The sequence below is a fragment of the Homarus americanus genome, unplaced genomic scaffold, assembly GCF_018991925.1.
Source record: "Homarus americanus isolate GMGI-L3 unplaced genomic scaffold, GMGI_Hamer_2.0 scaffold16119, whole genome shotgun sequence".
In the NCBI taxonomy this organism is placed as follows: Eukaryota; Metazoa; Arthropoda; class Malacostraca; order Decapoda; family Nephropidae; genus Homarus; species Homarus americanus.
Genome location: NW_024735145.1, coordinates 413,720 through 435,000, shown reverse-complemented (window position 1 = coordinate 435,000; position 21,281 = coordinate 413,720). Strand labels below are relative to the sequence as shown.

The 21,281-nt window shown below is 45.8% G+C and overlaps 1 protein-coding gene across 1 annotated transcript in view; it reads left to right on the top strand.

Moving 5' to 3' along the window:
• LOC121870808 overlaps positions 1–20,604 on the top strand; it is a 127,071-nt gene extending 106,467 nt beyond the window's left edge. Inside the window, exons 6-12 of the mRNA XM_042372778.1 lie at positions 4,863–5,005; positions 9,290–9,446; positions 13,442–14,431; positions 15,204–15,397; positions 18,123–18,303; positions 18,597–18,863; positions 19,954–20,604. Of these exons, the coding sequence (XP_042228712.1) occupies positions 4,863–5,005; positions 9,290–9,446; positions 13,442–14,431; positions 15,204–15,397; positions 18,123–18,303; positions 18,597–18,863; positions 19,954–19,997 (1,976 nt within the window). The 3' untranslated portion in view covers positions 19,998–20,604. The remainder of the gene's footprint in view (positions 1–4,862; positions 5,006–9,289; positions 9,447–13,441; positions 14,432–15,203; positions 15,398–18,122; positions 18,304–18,596; positions 18,864–19,953) is intronic.
• Positions 20,605–21,281: the final 677 nt, after the last annotated feature.

Genomic DNA, 21,281 nt, shown 5'->3' with positions numbered 1-21,281 from the left:
ACAGCAAAGGAGAGGTTTATTTTATGTTGGTGTATGCTTGTGTGAGAAAGGAAGAAAGGAGAAAGAGAAAGAGAGAGAGAAAAGGAGAGAAATAGAAAGAGAGAGAGAGAGAGAGAGAGAGAGAGAGAGAGAGAGAGAGAGAGAGAGAGAGAGAGAGAGAGAGAGAGAGAGAGAGAGAGAGAAAAGGAGTTTTCTAAAACAGCTTCGATGTCGATCTGTTCTTTAGACGTTTTCTGGTGTAGGTAAATGTTTTCTATCATGCTTTAAGCTTGTTCCATCATGTTGAAGCTTTGTCTATCATGTTTTAAGCTTTGTCTATCATGTTTAAACTTTGTCTATCATGTTTAAACTTTGTCTATCATGTTTAAGCTTTGGTTATCACGTTTTAAGCTTGTCCATCATGTTTGTTGTGTCTATCATGTTTAAGCGTTTTCTACCATGCTAAGCGTTTTGTAGCATATCATAGACGCTAACCCCCCCAGACAGACAGAGACACAAAACAACGCCTCTGGGTATTATTTGAGACAGAGACACAAAAGCTAGCTGCTGAGGACGCACTTGAAACAGACAGACAAAAGAACGAAGCTAGGGGCGTTGAGACACAGACAGAGACAGACAGACAGACAGACAAAGAACGAAGCTTAGGGGCGTTGAGACACAGACAGAGACAGACAGACAGACAGACAGACAAAAGAACGAAGCTAGGGGGCGTTGAGACAGACAGAGACAGACAGACAGACAGACAAAGAACGAAGCTAGGGGGCGTTGAGACACAGACAGAGACAGACAGACAGACAGACAGACAAAAGAACGAAGAGGGGGCAAGACACAGACAGAGACAGACAGACAGACAGACAGACAAAAGAACGAAGCTAGGGGGCGTTGAGACAGACAGAGACAGACAGACAGACAAAAGAACGAAGCTAGGGGACGTTGAGACACAGACAGAGACAGACAGACAGACAGACAGACAAAAGAAGCAAGCTGGTGGTCTTACTGATATGGATGGGCCACAGCTACACGATGCGGGGTATAAATCATGGACAGTCATATTCACGCAGCTCCGCCCAGGGCCGCGAGCAAGACGGATTGCACGGCTCCTTGTTGCAAGAGGCTGTATGCATGACTGTCTTCTGTGTGTGTGTGTGTGTGTGTGTGTGTCAGTGTGTGTGTATGTGTTGGAATGTGCTACGTTGAAGTGAAGACAGTGTGTTGCTATACAGAGAATGGTGTTTATTGTAAAGTCTGCTACCTGACCTGACCTAACCTAACCCAATATGACCTAACCTAACCCAATATGACCTGACCTAACCTAAGCCAATATAACCTAACCTAACCCAATGTAACCTAACCCAATATGACCTAACCTAACCAAATATGACCTAACCTAACCCAATGTAACCTAACCCAATATGACCTAACCTAACCCAATGTAACCTAACCCAATATGACCTAACCTAACCCAATGTAACCTAACCCAATATGACCTAACCTAACCCAATGTAACCTAACCCAATATGACCTAACCAAACCCAATGTAACCTAAACTTAACCTAACCAAAATTTACACACACCCATGCTCACAATGAACCGTGCCAAATATTGCAACCAAACAGTATAATTATAGCAACTGTTGATGGCGTAGTGTGTAAAGTCCTTCAAGTCAAACACATTGCATTGGCAGTAAGATTGCAGAGCGTCGCCGTGTTGCAAGTCGTGCATGCATGACCGTCTCTACATAAGGTGTGTGTGTGCGTGTGTGTGTGTGTGCGCGCAGAGGGAGATGGTGTGCGCTGACCTTTGCAACATTGAGATTTGTTCTGTAAGCTTTTGTGAGTTTGAGGAGGACTGAGTGTATGTTTGTTTGTTTATTTGTGTGTTTGTTTGTTTCTGTGTTTTGGAGGTGTTTGTTTATGTTGTTTGTTAATTTAAGTTTGTGCGTGTTTGTGTTTGTTTGTGTGTATATGTATGTGTTTATGTGTTTGTATTTTTTTGTTTTTTTATATGTGCGTGTGTGTGATCGTAGCTCCTTTTATTTGGGTACGTTTCCGAATTCGTACGGGTTCGGTTTCAGGTTCGTTTCCGGATTCGTACGGGTTCGGTTTCAGGTTCGTTTCCGGATTCGTACGGGTTCGGTTTCAGGTTCGTTTCCGGATTCGTACGGGTTCGGTTCCGGGTTCGTACGGGTTCGAATTCGAGAGTTACGAGGTGATCCCATTAGACGGCAACAAGTACTGTACCAACACTCCTACAGGATACAGCCACCTTAATGTAGTACAGCGGTGTGTGATATTAAGTATCTCGGCCTTACAGACTCCCAGCTAATGAAATACTGTAACCTGACTCCTCGTGTCTCTCTCTCTCTCTCTCTCTCTCTCATATATCAAACACAAGGGGAGGGAGAGAAAAAGACATGCTAAGAGAGAGAGAGAGTTCACAGAACTCAAGTAAATAAAAAAATTAAAAAAGAGATAAAGAGAGAGATAGAAAGAGAGATAGAGAGATAAAAGAGAGACAGAGACATGTAGAGAGATTAATCGACACATAGAACCATTCATACGGATCACCACAAGGCCCAGTTTAATTCAGCTGTACAGTGACCCAATCTGTAGCCTGCCTGCCTACCTGCCTACCAACCTGTCACCCTACCTGCCTGCCTACCTGCCTACCAACCTGTCACCCTACCTACCGATCTGTCAGCCTACCTGCCTATCTACCTACCTATCAGCCTACCTGCTTACCTACCTGCCTATCTACCTGCCAACCTTCCAGCTATAACCCGAAAAAATCATAAATAAAATTGGTCAACATTGTTAGGAGAAAAAAAAACTGTTATCTGTTATGTTATTTCGGGATGAATCTTGTTTTTACCCAATAAAATAGTTGCTGTGTTTGGTTGAGCTTTTTACACATTACATTGTGGTGTTTTGTGTGTGTGTGTGTGTGTGTGTGTGTGTGTGTGTGTGTGTGTGTGTTTGGCTCGGCTTTTGTGTTGTGTGTGTTTGTGTTTGTATCTGTTTTTTTACGTATAACATTTTAGTGTTTTGTTGTGTGTGTATATTCTGCTTCTTTTTGTTTTTTTTTTGCAAATTTTGATTAATCTATTACGCATTTATGATTGTTTTATTCATTTATATTCATTTCTGAACATTCTTATCAAGAATTTACGCATTTACGCATATATATTGATGAGTACGATGACTTAACTCTTTGATAGCGATGATTTGTCCCCTTTAAAACAATGACGTCACTATTATTAACACCACAAGGCAGACGGATTCATAAACGGATTTCTCTTTAAGAACGGAGGCGGTAGACGAACGCCACCAGTCGGATTTACCACACTGCCACCAGCCCAATCTATATCGAAAGATTAGCGGATCAACTTTTCCTTTTTTTCGACGACTAGGGATGACTGGCGAATCATCTAGAACACGGGATTGGTTTGAGGGATGATGTGGTGTTTTATATACATAGGAAAGATTAGGTTATTCATTTTTTGGTGATTGGTATGTCTGTTTGTTTAGCCTACACGTGATTGGTTAATCCTCTGAAGCATAGAAGTAGTGGATTGGAGGTGGAAGATGATGTATAGATGGATAGAATAGATTTAAACGAAGATTGGATGATTAGATATTCGTTTTTTAAAGGATATAAGTGATTGGCGAATCATTCAAGTGGCGAAATAGGACATAGTAATTTTTAAAACACGATTAGGAAACTGGCGAATCATTTAGGACAAAGGATTAGGACACAGAGATGGACATGGTGACTCCCTTAACCCAGTAGACATGGCTGAGGACACAACAAATTGGGGGCAAATGTAATTCGGGTGACGCTTGGTACACACACACACACACACACACACACACACACACACACACACACACACACGCACACGCACACGCACACACACACACACACACATATATATACACACTCTCTCTTTGGTGTCATGTTTCATCGTGTAGTGTAGTGTAGTGTAGTGTAGTGTAGTGTAGTGTAGTGTTGCATCGTTTACCGTCGTGTAGCAGAGTACCGCATCGTGTCGCGTCGTATCGTGTACCGTCGTATCGCCTCGTGTAGCGTAGCATCGTGTAGGTAGTTTACGAGGTGTTGAGGGTGACATTGGTGTGTGGTGGTGATAATAATGGGGCTGGTGGTGATACTGCCTCCAGCCTCCATTCTCTTCTGCTTTGCATAGTTGTGGTGTCATTATCCTGCGTCTTGGGGGTAGTGGTGGTGGTGGTTATTGTTTCTGACACACACACACACACACACACACACACACACACATACATACATACATACATACATACATACATACATACATACATACATACATACATACACAAACACAGGTGATCGCGGCTGTAAAATTTTAATATTGCTCACCTGTACAAAGTTAATTAATGGTGCAACAATTCCCGCCAAAAAACGAGATCAGCTGATATCATACCTATGGGGGGGTGATGGGGAGAATCAGTACTGCCAACATCCAACATAAACAATGGTACCTCTTTTTATATAAGGGATTTAGTGGGAGAGAAAAAAAAACAGTATTGCCAACATCCACAAATAGACCAAAGTGTTGTTTATATTTTATGGGTCTTTTGCGCGGGAAAAAAAAACAATATTGCCAAAGTCTGCATATAAACAATGTCCCTTTATGCATTTACGATATTTGGCGGGAAAATCAATCGTAACAACATTGCCACGTTAACAAAGTGTCTTATTCCTTACGAGGTTTGACGGGAAAACCAGTTTTGCCAACATCTACACATAAACGCGAATGTGTATTCATGTATGTGTATCCTTTAACAATGTATGTATCCTCTAACACAGCGTATGTATCCTCACAGATGTTCCGGAGGCGAGGCTGAAGGTGGAGGGAGGGCGTGAGAGTGTGGGCGGTGGACGGGAACTGACGGAGGGGGAGGGCCTCACTTTCCTCTGTGCCGTGGACGCTGACCCTCCAGTCTACAACATCACCTGGCTACACAACGTGAGTACTACACCTGTCCTAGCACACCTGTCCAAGTACACCTGTCCATATACTGTACACCTGTAGCTGCTGTGTTCATTAAGGTCAGGTCAGTTCCCCTTATCGACAATAACGGTTTAAGATCATTAGATTCTTTCAGTACTTCAATCAGTCAGTGGATCAGTCAATCAATAATTCAGTCAGGCAGAGTCAGTCAGTCAGTCAGTCAGTCAAGTGAGGTATTCTTTGAGCTGACTGACGGAGCTATAATCACTTCTACAAGTTACAATAACCTTCACCAAAGATCAAGCTTAAGGCTGGCGGACGTTCGCTTGGCGTAGCTACCTTTAGGGTATTATTGATCGTTCGTGCTGCCTCCTGCTTGGTAGGTCACGTTCGTCTGGCATACCTTCGCCATGGTGTAATACTCGTGCTAGCTAACTCCCCACCAAGACAATGTTCACCGGAGTATAAACGCCCTCATTAGTACACAAAGAACAGCTGGTCGCGGCCTCGTCAAACAACAGATCAAAGAGACAGAGACTCAGCCACCAGCCACTGTCCCTTTAACACCAATACATGAGAAAAACTGATGAGGGGAATAGCGGTAAGAGAAGACAAGATAGATGGAAATTGATTCTCAGAAGAAACTCACAGTCTAGACGAGGAAAAAGAGAGAGAGAGAGAAAGTGAGACAGAAAGAGGTCATTTGTTAGGTGGGATACCGCAAGGCTGGCGCTTACCTCCTCCTCCTTCCTACACCAGATGATTCGTGATTGGTCAGCGGGAAGGACAAAAGGCGCTTATGCTCTCTGATACGAAGGGAATTATGAAGAACTTGGATTCCCTGAAGATTAACTACCCTAACGTTACCTGGAGATCAAGTTTAGGTTTAGTTAGCATTAAGTTATGTTACGTTAGATTAAGTGAAGTTTAGTTAGTTTTACTTTAAGTTAGGTTAAATTAGGTTAAGCTAAGTTACAATAGGACAAGTTACATTAGGTTTAGGTTAGGGTTAAATTAGGTTAGATCAGGTTAAGTTAGTTTAAATAAGGTTAGCGTTAGGGTGATTAATCTTCAGGTGATCCTAGAACCACGTACAAACAACAAATATTCCTCTCTCTCTCTCTCTCTCTCTCTCTCTCTCTCTCTCTCTCTCTCTCTCTCTCTCTCTCTCCCCTACCCTTTCAGCCACCCTCTTTCCATTTTCCACTGTTTGGTTTAATCGAGGCTTTCCCTTATATCAATTAGTCTACGGACGTCTTGTTATTTCATTTTCTCTCCTCTCTCACTCTCTCTCTCTCTCTCTCTCTCTCTCTCTCTCTCTCTCTCTCTCTCTCTCATCATGTCTGTGGGGTAGAGATAACACACACACACACACACACACACACACACACACACACACACACACACACACACACACCTCAGTAAACGAATTACAGCAAAAAAAAAAATGGCAAAAGCTCGTCAGGCGAACAATCCATAACCATGAAATTACGTAGGACGAGAACGTCAGACGCTGCTGAGTGCTCGTGGTGGCGTTATAAAGGAAGATGACGTCATTAGTGTAATTAGTAGTAGTAGTAGTAATAGTTGGTAAGTTTCCCCCAGTGTTGGTCCGATACTTGTCTTAACTCTCTGCACCTGTCCCCAACCCTGTGTGTGTGTGTGTGTGTGTGTGTGTGTGTGTGTGTGTGTGTGTATAGTTATCGTGTAATTGTGATATGTTTATGTGTGTGTGTTATTATTCTCACACACACACACACACACACACACACACACACACACACACACACACACACACACACACACACACACACCATCAAACAGTCATCACAACACCAAAGGTTCATCTTGTTCAACTGTTCCCATCATCACAAGAACAATATATAAATCACCTATATAAACTCTTCATATATCTATATCAATCATTTTATCACACTAATTTGGTCTCCGTTACGTTATATTAAATCGTAATAGAGCTAACGGCAATGCCTGTTATATTAAGGTAATTGGATAAAACGAATTTAATTTAAATCAATTATATCACCGTATATATGTGTGTATATTTTATTCTTAATTCGTGATTGGTCAGTGTGTTGTGACGTAGATTTGTTTTTAGTTGTATGCTTGGCGTTGATTGGTTGGTGCGTATCATCTCGTTGGTGAGCAATTGGTTCGTGTCTATTACGTCACTGTTGGCTATTGGTTTGCTTCGTGATGATTGGTTCTCGTGTATGTTACGTCACTTTTGTTTAATATATATACTAGGTGCTGATTGGCTCGTGGTTGATGTAGTAGAAATTATTGTTAGAGGAAAAAACTCTCTCTCTCTCTCTCTCTCTCTCTCTCTCTCTCTCTCTCTCTCTCACTAATGGAAGGTGATTATCTTCGGCTACAGGTTCGAGGGAGGCGTCACAAGGCAGCCGGATTCCATCATTCAGGATTTCAGTCAGATTTAATGCTATAGGAATTCGGCCATTGAGGATTTTACAGGGTAGAATTTAGGATTTAATGCTGGGATTATGTTGATGGTGATTTACTAAGGGTTGTTGGTTGTTGTAGTGGTGGTTGTAGTAGTGGTGGTTGTAGTAGTGGTGATATCAGTATTATTATTATTATTATTTAACTATCATCACTATTATCCAATATTCTCCCACACCCCCCCATTCGCCACTGACAATCTCCTCCCCATATATCCCACTTCCCTCATTTATTCTCCGTTCACCACCTCCACATTCATTCATCCTTCTATCCTACCTCCCACATTCATCCTCCGTTCACCACCTCCCATGCACTTTCTCAACCACACCTTCCAATAACCCATTCCTCTCCGTGTGTGTGTGTGTGTGTGTGTGTGTGTGTGTGTGTGTGTGTGTGTGTGTGTGTGTGTGTGTGTGTGTGTGTGTGTGTGTGTGTGTGTGTGTGTGTGTGTGTGTGTGTGTGTGTGTGTGTGTGTGTGTGAGTGTGAGTGGCCATAATTAACACTCGCCCCAAAATCCTCAATTTGGATTATGTGAAATTATTGGTCAGTTTCTGTGGTCTGCTATAACTTACTGAGTGGGGGGTGGGGGGAGGGGAGGGGGGAGGGGAGGGGGGGGAGAGAGAAGAAAGGAAGGAGGGGGAGGGAAGGGGGGAGAAGAAAGGCGGAAATGAGGGAGAGGGGAGAGGGGGGGAGAGGGAGGGGAGGTGGAAGGGAGAGGGGAAGAGAGTTAGGTGATGAAAAGGAGAAGGAAAAAATAAAAAGGATGAGGATGAGAGAGAAGAAGAAAGGAATGAAGGAGGGAGAGGGAGAAGGAGAGGGAGAAGCAAGAGGGGAGTTAAAAGGTCAAAGAAATAACGGAGGGAGAGTAAAGACAGGAAGATGATAGATGGATGAAAGGGAGAGGGGAATGAAGGGGAGAGAAAGGTGAGAGAGAGAGGAGAGAGAAAGGTGAGATAAGAGAGATAAAGGTAAGTGAGGGAGGGAGAGAAAAAGGTCCTCCCTAAAACCACACCTCCCTTTAGACTATACCTAAAATACTTAAAATAAATTACTTTAAATCTCTCTCTCTCTCTCTCTCTCTCTCTCTCTCTCTTACCCCCACCACCACTACCACCACCACCACCACCACCACATCTCTCTCTCTCTCTCTCTCTCTCTCTCTTCTTACCACCACTATCACTTACCACCACCACCACCACCACCACCAGTATTCACCACTATCAGCCTCCTCATCTCCACCACCTTACCTGTCGAAGGCGCAGCAGGTGGGCAGCGAGGGAGAAGACACCTGGTCGTGGGTACAGGTATATTGTGCTGGTCCACTGATGACTCTATCACTGTATCGACGCCAATATCCTCCCGTGTTGCTGCCTGTTATATTTAGGTGTGTGTGTGTGTGTGTGTGTGTGTGTGTGTGTGTGTGTGTGTGTGTGTGTATCTATCAATCTACACACACACACACTCAAAATAACTCTATCCTCCAGTTCAAGATGGCCGCTGGTTATTGCAGGCAGGAAAAGACTATTATTAAATCAAATACTTTTCGGACTCCTACAAAATGGCCGCCACCTAGAGCCATTAAGAGCTAAAGAGGAACAGATTCTCTTATTAAATGGCCCAATGGCTCCTATAAACGCCTCTCTGGGCCATTTATTACGTTTATTTATAGTAATTAATTTATTTTCAGGTGACTTAACGATGCTACAGGTTCTATCTATCTATCTATCTATCTATCACAATGTCAACCCCTTAAAAGTCTCTCTCTCTCTCTCTCTCTCTCTCTCCCCACGCCACTATACACGCCTCCCCCACGCCTACAGGGCCGCGTCGTGGGCGTGGGAGGCCGGCGTTGGATGAGGGACAACGCGTCATTAGTGGTGTCACCTGTCGAGAGGGCGGACGCTGGCCTCTACACCTGTCTGGCCTCCAACCGTGAGGGAGACGGCCACTCCAACGCTGTCCTCATCCGGGTGAAACGTGAGTACATACCCCGTTTTACCCATTTGAGTACACACCTGCGTCATCCATGAGTACAAACACCTGTGTCTCCCATACCTCAGTTATCCTTGAGTACACACACACATCTGTTTTACTCCTGAGTACATATACACCAGCGTATCCCACACCTGAATCCCCTTTAAGTACATACACACACACCTGCGTCACCCTTGAGTACACACCTGAGTCATACTTGAGTACATACCTGTCTTACCACCTCATTACCGAACACTTCCTTCTCCCTTTTCTTACCACCACCACCACCACCACCACCAAACACTAACACTATCACCTCCCCCTCACTCTTCCTCCTCCTCTCCACTACCACCACCAACACCATCACCTCCTCCTCGACCCTCCAGCCAACATAAGCCGCTCAACATAAGCTAGAGTGACACTTTGAATCTATAAACAAAAACATTTATTCAAGTCTTACCCTCACCCCTACACCCTCCCTCCCTACACCCTCCTTAACCCCAACACCTCCCTCACCCCCCACACACCCCTCCTCACCCCCCACCCCTCACCCCCACACCCTCCCCACCCCCACACACCCCCCACCCCCACCAGTCACCCCCACACCCCCACCCCACACCCTCCCCACCCCTCCCTCCCCCCACACCCTCCCCACCCCCAACACCCCTCCCCCCCCACACCTCCCCACCCCCCACCCCTCACCCCCACACCCCTCCCCACCCCTACACCCCTTCCTCACCCCCCACACCCCCTCCCCACCCCCACCCCTCCTCACCCCACCCCCAAGCCCCTCCCCACCCCCACCATACACACAGAAGAGCCAAGACTTTGAAAGTTGCTTAGCGTCACAACGTATCAAATCACACTCAAGGTGCCTCACGTTTAGTTTGGTGTGGAGACATGCACAGACAGACAAAAAGAAAGACGGACTAACAGACAAGGCGACAGACACACAGAAAAGAAAAGGATACACGAGGGGAAAAGTTGAGAGAGAGAGGAGGGGGGGGAGAGAGAGAGAGAGAGAGAGAGTTAAACCACAAGAAACCCCCAAAAAAACTGAAAAAAAATTCCCAATATTTACGTCTCGCTATGCCTTTAAGATAACACTCTCCATTTTCTCTTTTTTGTTTACGTATTTTACTCCTACATCTGGCACCTCTTATGTGTTTTTGTTGACGTTGCCGCCATCTTGTTGCCAGAGTCTTTATCCCCCCACCTCATGCGGTACGACAACTCACCCAACCACCACCAGATGTATGATAATAATAAATTACCTCTTGAATTCATTTACTCTTACGTCAGGCAGGTCGGTTGTGTTGTTGTTTATATGTTACGTCATCATCGTCAGGTAGATTCTCATTTGTTTTCTCTTGTATCTATAAATTATTCCTGATTGGCGGTTGAAATTTAGTTAGATAATAAAAATAATCTTCTTTCTTGTTCTTCTTCTTTATTTCTTCTTTCATCAGTGTGTTGCTTCATCATCATTCACTTCCTAGAATCTTTTCCTTGTTTTGTTTTTGTCTATATTTATATTGTTGGTTGTATTGGTTATGTCATTAAGTTCCATTATACAGTAAGATATATAGATTTATTTCATGTTTTTGTAAATTCCTACGGCTGGCACTGCTATGATAATGCTGCCGGGGAGAGTTGCATCATCAAAGGAGACCAAATCCACTCCTGTGCTTTCATGCGGTACGACAACATTTCCCCCCCCTCCTCCCCATCCTCCCCCACATCCTCCTCCCACCGAACCCCCCACCCCACCCGAACACTCAACCTCTCCTCCCTCCCTCCCCCTCCGTGTTTATGTTGTGTTCGTGAGTCAGCTGGGAATCTGATTTTTCCATTCTGGCGCGAACTTTTCCCATGTTTTTTGGTGCCTCGTCACGAACAGTCGGCTGCTGGTATCTTTACGCTAAATCTTGGTGTATTTTGTTGTTGTTTTTCTCTTTCAAAACGTCATAAAGAAGTCTCCAAAGAGGTTTTTGGCTTCGTGTGTGTGTGTGTGTGTGTGTGTGTGTGTGTGTGTGTGGAATTGATCGTTCAACAAACTCTAAAGCCAATAATCTCCATTTAAATTATTTATCTCTTAAAAGGCGAAATCAATTCAAAATTAAAAAAAAATCAAAATTTCATATCTACATTTAACGTATTTACACACGTGACGTCATAACGGTCCGTAGCGATACAGTACACAGGCATTACTATATATCGTTATGGCGGTTGAAACACATAACATCTATTTCTGCAAAGGCGTTATAGATATGAATTCGAATTTCAAATTTAAATTAAACCGTCACTCAATACTAAAGACCGGTATCAACGGTTACTAATCCGCAGCTAACAGCTGACCTGGTTTTTTTGTGGTGAGGTCTCTCTCTCTCTTCCTTCTTCCCTCACTCTCATCATTCTTTCTATCTTCTCTCTGTCTCTTTTCTCTCCTTAATCCCTCACCCTCTCTCCCACTCTTACATTCCATCACTCTATCTCTCATTTCTCCCTGTCCCTCTCTCTCCCCCTCACCTTCTCCTGTCTCTCATTTACATCCCTCTCTCCCTCTCTTTCTCTCCCCTCACCCTCCCTTCATCCCTACAGAAAACATACCAATTTTTCCACTGACCTTAACTACCCAGGGCCTGACCCCCCCTTGTGACACTGACATGAGCTGACCACTAATTCAACTACAGCTGCCTCTACACCGAGTCTAGTGTGATGATGATGGTGATATGATGATGATGATGGTGGGTAGGTCAAATATGCTAGCCCTCAAACACCCCCATCCCTCTACTCTACCCTCAAAATCACCCCCCATCCTCTACTCTACCCTCAAATCACCCCCATCCTCTACTCTACCCCCAAAATCTACATCATACACCCCCTCACCCCTACAGTATTCTAGTCCAAGACACAAACTCATCAAAACTTACAAAAACTCACACCTGGGAGAGCTTCTACCACACACACACACACACACACACACACGTCTCATAAAAGGTCTCTCATTTGTCTCATAAGAGTTTACACATTTATCTCACACTCCTCTTACTATTGTCTCACAATAAGTCTCTCACTATCTCACAATAGATCTCTCACCAGCTCACAATAGATCTCTCACTATCTCACAATAGATCTCTCACTATCTCACAATAGATCTCTCACTATCTCACAATAGATCTCTCACTATCTCACAATAGATCTTTCACTATCTCACAATAGATCTCTCACTATCTCACAAGAGCAGTATCTCAATCTGTATTCGTCTGGACCACAACAAAGGCGCCGCCGACCTCAACAACAGGATGTGAGAGAGGGTTAATTTCCTTCTCAACTTTTTTTGTCCTCTGTGCAAAGTTAATGTCATATTTTGCAGTTAAGTTTGTCCATATTTCAGTATTAGCATAGCATAATGTCTATTCCCACACACACACACACACACACACACACACACACACACACACACACACACACACACACACACACACACACACACACACACCCACACACACACACACCAATAATAATAATATCACCACACACACACACACCATGGTCATCCCACGGTTGGTGTGTTGCAACAAATACAATTTTTATACAATATTGATACTAATATGCAAATTAAGTCATTTCATTCGTGCTCAGTATAAATGCACAACAATACAGTAGTTGTTACGCTTCATTAACTACATTTTTACTGTATAATTATGTGTATGTGTATTATTATTATTTTTGTGTGGGTTCCTTTGGCCTGGTGGTGTGCGGTGGCCGGGTGGACACAACACTCGCCTCTCTTTCACCCAGTTTTTAATGGGTGCCTAAGTTTTGTGTTGGGGAAGTAAAGAGAGTCGAGTACAGTGTCGGCCGTGCTGCCTCCTTAGTATACTCGTACAGTGTTGTGTACACACTGTCCCTAATGGGCCTCCACGCCTAAGAGATACTGTACTCCCATGGCCTGCACTGTCAACTGACTCTTGTGTGTTTGTCTCCCCAACCAGATGCGCCTTACTGTGTGGACCCCGCCCAGCGTCAACTGTTCGTGGCCACCAACACCTCCGTCACCCTCACCTGCCAGGTAGAGGCTGTGCCCGAGGACCTTAAATTCACTTGGAAGATCGGCACACCTGTCGCAGCGCGTGGCCAGGGCCAGGGGAAGATGCCCCCGCCGCCACGACACAGCGGCGACCTCACCTCAGGGCGATTGTCTCATCCTGACGCTGAGGGAGCGTCCTCACAGCCGCACCACTACGTGTCGCAGCCACACAGCCAAGGGAACAGCCTTCCTCCGCCTCCACGACACAGCGCGGGTGTTTCCTCAGGCCAGCCACAGCCTGCTGAGGGCAGTGTGAGTGGTGGAGGGTCCTCACAGCTTCACCTGTCACAGCCACACACCCTCACAGCTGCCAGTGACAGCCTCCTCCCGACCTCTGAGATCCTGCCGTCTCCCAGCCAAGTCTCAGGACCTGTCAGGGTAGCGGGGTCGCCTCAGGTGGTGGTGGCAGCTCCCTTGAGACAGATGGCTGCACCCTCAGGCCAGATGGTGTCCGTTTCGGGGCACATAACAAGTGGCTCACCGGGGCAATTGGTGGCAGCCACAGGAACATCAGCTAGTTTGGGGCAGCTGGAAGACCCCTCGGCACAGATGGCCTCAGTTTCAGGACAAGTGAAAACGACTTCGACCCAGGCGGCATCAGTTTCGGGGGACACGTTGGCCTCCTCAGGACACATGACGCCTGTTTTAGGGCATCAGGGCTCCTTAGGACAGGCCACAGGGGCAAAAGGGTCGGGGCAGGAGTGGCAGAAGTCGTGGGAGATCCTACAGACGGAGGAGGGCGTGGAGTCCGAGGTGGAGGGAACGAGAGACCCCGCCCACCCTGAACGCTCCACCCTCACCCTCACCCCCGCCGCCTCCACCGTCGTCGGCTGTTACGTCAGGAACAGTGTCGGACACACCAGGATACCCTGCACCTACACCCTCACCGTGGTGGGTCAGTACACTACCAGTACACCCACGACACCGCCCTTAATACTACCCGCACCCTCACCACTGTACAGACACTATACACCCACTCCGCCACACACCCACACATACCTCAACTGTACACAGGACCAACCTACACCCCCAACACCCACATCCACCTCCTCTACACCCAAACCCTCATCTCTACCCAAGAACACAAACAAAATATTAACATAAAACAACAAACACAAAACACCCCACATGGCAACCCTCTCTACCAGCTACCAATTAGATCTACAATACATAACAATTAAACACACACACACACACACACACACACACACAAAGCCTTTTATTTAGGTATTATCAGCTCAAAGCCACTTTTGGGCCATGAAATTTTTATTGACTAATTAAAAATACACTGTGTGAAATTACTCAACGCTGCTCCTTTGATTAAACGTGAAATAATGACCAGCAATAAAAATAATTTGTTTTGGTGTGTGTGTGTATACGTACATAGTGTAATGGAAGGAAATTAAGTCATTGTGTGTTCCTGGAAATACCTGCAGTGTTTGTGGTGTTGATTTGATAACTATGTGTGTGTGTGTGTGTGTGTGTGAAAGAGGTGAAGGGAGAAGTAAAAAAGAATTAGAAAACATACATAAATAGATGAGAGAGAGAGAGAGAGAGAGAGAGAGAGAGAGAGAGAGAGAGAGAGAGAGAGAGAGAGAGAGAGAGAGAGAGAGAGAGAGAGAGAGAGAGAGAGACCACGGTGCCACCCAGGTTCCCACTGTCCACAGAGCCACCCAAGGCACTGAAGGACTGCAACGTGACACTGGTGGGCGTGACTCGCATGGAGGTCAAGTGTGACGACCCCGCCCACGCTCGCGACGACCACGCCCACGCCGGAGTGGACGCCGCCCATATGCAGCAACACTCACCCAGCCTCAGTTTCGTCAGGTCACCTCAAGCTGGCAGTCGATCTAACCTGGAGGTGGGTCATGGTGGGTTAGGGGATCTGGAGGTGGGTTATGGTGGGTTGGGGGACCTGCAAGTGGGTTATGGTGACTTCGGGGCCTGGAGGTGGGTTATGGTGGGTTGGAGGACCAGAAAGTGGGTTATGGTGGGTTGGGGGACCTGGAGGTGGGTCATGGTGGGTTGGGAGATGACTTGCACCTGAAGATAGGTCAAAGGAGAGCCGAATTAAGACGCAGGTCATGAGTCACTTCCAACCTAACCTAACCAAATTAACCTTAACCTAACCTACACCCAGCTCCCCATTTAGAATTAGAACATTTAATCACCAGGTGAACTAAACCAAGGCTCCTACTCTTCAGATAATCCCTTTATAAACTGCTACAAATCCTCTGTGTGATACTAAATCCCTTATCATAGAGGATTAGAAGGATCCAAACGTCTCTTCAAGGAGAATACGAACCCCCTTTAAAATTCCTCCTTTGGGAAGTATGGACGTGGTATTGACATTTATACACCATTAATACACCATTAATACACCATTTATACACCATTAATACGCCATTTATACACCATTAATACACCATTTATACACCATTAATACACCATTAATACACCATTTATACACCATTAATACACCATTTATACACCATTAATACACCATTTATACACCATTAATACACCATTTATACACCATTAATACACTACTGGAACAATGAATCAACAGAGCATCTACTTCAAGGTACAGAAGAGGATCTAAACCCAATATCCATAACATAAAGAGAATATAGACCTCTCCTCCCCCCCAACACCAGGAACTATTCTCTACATGGAACCATTAGACTTATTTCCTCCCCCCTCTCTCTGGAAGCAACTAGCCCCTCTCTGGAAGCAACTAGCCCCTCTCTGGAAGCTACTAGACTCCCTCAGTCCTCCAGAGTAACACACTTCCAGGTCCTGTTATCAGTGACCGTCCCTGCCTGACCTTCTGCTTTAGCATGCAGATGTTGTGTGACCCGGAATGAACAGCAGTGCAACCTAAACGTCCAGAGAGACCGACCCCCAATACTGGCCATTTCTGGGTAGTGGACAAGATCACCTCTCTCCCTCTCTCTCTGTTATCCTCGCAGTATCAGCAGTGCCTCTCTCTCTCTCTCTCTACTATCTATCTATCTATCTACTCCATCTATCTTATCTATCTCTCTCTCTCTCTCTCTCGCTCTCTCTGCTCTCTCTCTCTCTCTTCTCTCTCTCTCTCTCTCTCTCTCCCTGTATATATTGGCCATTGTTTACACTGGCTCAGATCACAGTGGCTTCGTTTATATTGACTCTTATATGGATGGCTGAGGGGAGAAGGATGAACAAAGAGGCAGGGTGATGAAAGAAAGGAAGTAAGAGGGACAGGGAGAGGAAGGAGGGAGAGGAAGGAGAGAAGGGAGAAAAGAAAGTGAGGAAAAGAAGTAGGAGAAGAGTAAAAAGTAAGGAACAGCAGTAGAAGGAGGTGAAGGAAGTGAGGAAAAGGAGGATGCAGAGGGAAGGAACTGAGGGAGAGAAGTAGAAAGAAGGAAGGAGAAAGGAGGTGAAATAGGAAGAAGAGAAGAAAGGAAGAGGGAGAGAAGTAGGGAGAGAGAAAGGGGATATCCTAACGAATCTGGGACATGAGAGAGGGTGTAAAATTCCCACCTGTAGGATTATTCTTCCACCTCCTCCTCCTCTTCCACCTCCTCTTTCCCTACCTCACTACCAACCTCTCCTCCTCCCACATCTTCCTTCCCCCAATCCCCTCCTCCTCCTCTTCCATCAGCCAGGTGTGTGTGTGTGTGTGTGTGTGTGTGTGTGTGTGTGTGTGTGTGTGTGTGTGTGTGTGTGTGTGTGTGTGTGTGTGTGTGTGTGTGTGTGTGTGTGTGTGTGTGCAGATGACCACCAAGTACAGCCTCAACCACTACTCGGGTCACTCAATGCTTCAATAACGCTCACTGTAGACGACCCCCACTACATAGAGTCTCTTTACCTGTGTTTGTTAACCTGTGAAGTTTACCTGCGTGTTTACCTGTATCTATTAACCTGTGTTTGTTTACCTGTGTCTATTAACCTGTGTTTGTTTACCTGTGTCTATTAACCTGTGTTTGTTTACCTGTGTCTATTAACCTGTGTTTGTTTACCTGTGTTTATTTACTTGTTTGATTACCTGTGTCTATTAACCTGTGTTTGTTTACCTGATTGCTTACCTATGTCTATGTACCTGTATTTCTTTACGTATCAGAAAGAGAGAAAGAGAACGACAAATACAAAGAGACAAAGAGAAAGTCAGAGAGAGACAGAGTTGTTAAGTTGTGATAATTGCCACAAGTAATTAGTGTTAACTGTTCATTACTTTACGGCTGTTACGTGTCGTTAGTGTTTATCAGGTTATGTCTTATTACTTCATTTATCGTGTTGTTTGCCTTGTCTCGTGTGTGTGTATGTGTGTGTGTGTGTGTGTGCGTGTGTGTGTGTGTACCCCATCCCAACCCTTCTCTCCCTCTCACCCACTCCCTCAGGTGTGGTCGGGGGAGACACTGCCCTCTCACCCACTCTCCCCTCTCCCTCAGGTGTGGTCAGGGGAGACACTGCCCTCTCACCCACTCTCCCCTCTCCCTCAGGTGTGGTCAGGGGAGACACTGCCCTCTCACCCACTCTCCCCTCTCCCTCAGGTGTGGTCGGGGGAGACACTGCCCTCTCACCCACTCTCCCCTCTCCCTCAGGTGTGGTCAGGGGAGACACTGGTAGCCAACGTCAGTGAGGGCCGCCCACAGTTCACGGTGAGGGGGTTGCCGCCCTCCACCAAGCTCCGGCTGGTCCTGTACACCGCCACGCCCCACGCCCGCTCCACGCCCTTCTACATGTACACGCGCACCCTCCCACGCTCCGTTGTACACTTCACAGGTGAGTACAGGTAGGTGTAGGTGTGTGTGTGTGTCACCTACCTGTTCACGTGGCAGGTGTAATTAATTGTGATAATAACGCGTCTGTTTGATATTCACTACATTTGCGAAGAGAGAGAGAGAGAGAGAGAGAGAGAGAGAGAGAGAGAGAGAGAGAGAGAGAGAGAGAGAGAGAGAGAGAGAGAGAGAGAGAGAGAGAGAGAGAGAGAGAGAGAGAGAGCAATGAATATTTTTACAAACAAATTCTAAAAGTTGTTGACACTAATCCATCCCTCTCCCCCCACACCCACCCAGTGCCTCCACCCACACGCCCATCGCCCCCAGCACCCCAGCCCGACGCTCACGACATACTAGACGCCCTCGGGTGGGAAGTCGTGGGCGTGGCAGGGGGTATAGGCGCCGTGGTACTGGTGGTGGTGGCTGTAGGGGTCAGATCGTGGGTCGGGAGGAGGAGAGCAGCAGGAGCGGGGGCAGCTTCGTCAGGAGACAGCAGCGAGAGCCAGGATCAACCGCTGCACATACAACACCCTCACCACGCTGCCCTCATCACCTCAGCTTCGGGTGAGTGGGAGGGAGGGGTCAGGAAGGAGGGAGGGAGGGAGGGAGGGAGTGAGGGAGGGAGGAGGAGGGAGGAGGGAAGACGGGGAGGGGAGAGAGGATTGTGAAGAAAGGGTGGAAGGGATGAGGAAGGAAGGAAAAGGCTTAGGGGAGGAGAGAGAGGAAGGAAGGAAGGAAGGAAGGCGAAGGAAGGAAGGAGCATATCACGTGTATCTCACTGTACACACACACACACACACACACACACACACACACACACACAGAGGGTTTATCTTCATGATGCTGACGTTTGCTCTTATCAAAACACAAGATAAAACTCCCATAAATCCATTTAGAGACCCTGGACAGACAGACAGACACAGACAGACAGAAACAGACAGACAGACAGACAGGCTACAAGTCACAGAGAAACATGACAACCTGCCAGAAAGAAAGTATAGACAGAGATAGACAGACACAGACACACACAGACAGACAGGATAGACAGACAGACAGATGCACATATTGCATAGACAGACAGGACACAAGGTCACAGAGAAACACAGACAAACTCACAGAAAGAAAGACAGACAGAGATAGACAGACAGACAGACAGACAGACAGAGAGACAGACAGACAGACAGACAGACAGACACAGACACACAGACAGACAGACATCATAAATATTACTTCAGTCTCATTAACATCTACTGTAATTTCAGCCGCTCCATGACACACTATACATATCGGTGTGTGTGTATATATATATATATATTACACCTATACAGTATATATAAATCTATAAATGTATATAGCTTTTCCAATACAGCTTTTGAAGGTATTTAAATGAGTGATAATTGAGGAATAATTGGTGCATTAAAAGTGTGTGTGTGTGTGTGTGTGTGTGTGTGTGTGTGTGTGTGTGTGTGTGTGTGTGTGTGTGTGCGTGTGTGTGTGTGTGTGTGTGTGTGTGTGTGTGTGTGTGTGTGTGTGTGTGCATGTGTGTGTGTGTGTGTGTGTGTGTGAGGAGTGGTGGTATATATAAAATCTATTGTCTTTTTTCTGTATGTCGTTGTCTGATACTAATTAATGTCTGTCTGTTTCTCTTCCACAGAGGAGAGTATGTGGGGCCCAGAGTGGAGGAACTCAGCGATGTGAGAGTACCAGCTGCACTCTCCCTCCTTCACTCTCCCTCCTTCCTCTCCCTCACCCTCCCTCTCTCTATCACTATAATCATCCACGTGAAAAATCCCCCTCTCTCTCTCTCTCTCTCTCTCTCTTCCCCTTCCTTATTGTCTCGTCTCCCTTCCATCTTCCTCCCACCGTGTTTCCTTTCCACAGCCTCTAAATATCCTCTTTCTGTCTCCCCTCTCTCTCTCTCTCTCCTTCTTCTTCCTCTGAATTATTCTCATCTCCTTTAACTAGCCTTTCATTTCCTGTCTTCTTACCATATTCTCCCCTCTTCCTCTTTCTCTCTCCTCCTTCCCCCTCTCTTCAACTCTTTCATTAGTTACTTCCCTCCATCCTTCCTCATTCATCACGTATTCCTTCCTCTCACCCTCTTTCCCTTCTCTTCTATCTTCTTCTATTTCCCCTTTCTCTAAATTCCATCACTTATCGTCACTTGCATCCCTCCCTTCTCTCTCATTTCCCCTCTCTCCTATGTGTCGCGCCTTCTCATTCCTCTCTTCTCTGTTTCCCTCTCCCTTTAGTCTCTCTCCCTCTTTTCAGTGTCTCGCCCTCTCATCTCCCTCTCTCACGTGTCTCTCCCCCTCATCCCCATCCTCATCTCCTCTGTCTCCCCCATCCCCATTCCCCTCTTATAATCCCCCACCTCTCCCATTTTCCTCTCTGTGTTTTCCCTCTCTCTAATCTTAAACGTGCCCTACTCTATAGTGTTCTCTCTCACCTCCTCTTATACTCCCTCTCTATCAGGTGGGGTAGAGTAGCCTCCCACAATCTCCGTGAATAGTGATGTTTTGTATATTTGTACTAAATGGTCGGATTTTGTGTCATTGTTGTTTTAATTTCAGACCTTTTAAGTCTCTCTCTCTCCTTACTGTAGTGCATAAATGAAAAGATAAATATACTCGTATCATCCAAAAGCAGAGACACATCCTTTGATCCTCCTGGGAAAAAAATTATATCACAGAAAGCAATGGGATCCCTTAACAAGAAAGAGTTATATTTTTTATCCCAGGAGAGCCTCCGAGTATAAAAAAATGCAGAGCAATCTTCGTCTCATTAGTCCATCCTGGAAATCAAACATGGAGTTCCCATTTGCAGTCATTGAAGCCAATCAAGTCGTCGCTAAAACCCATTATAACTCCATTAAGTTCCTGATGCCTTTACTTCACTATGATGGCGTTGGGTGAGTCAAATAAAGGAGTCATTCTGTCACTCCTTCGGTGCTCCAGAGACAAAAGACCCAATGAAGACGAA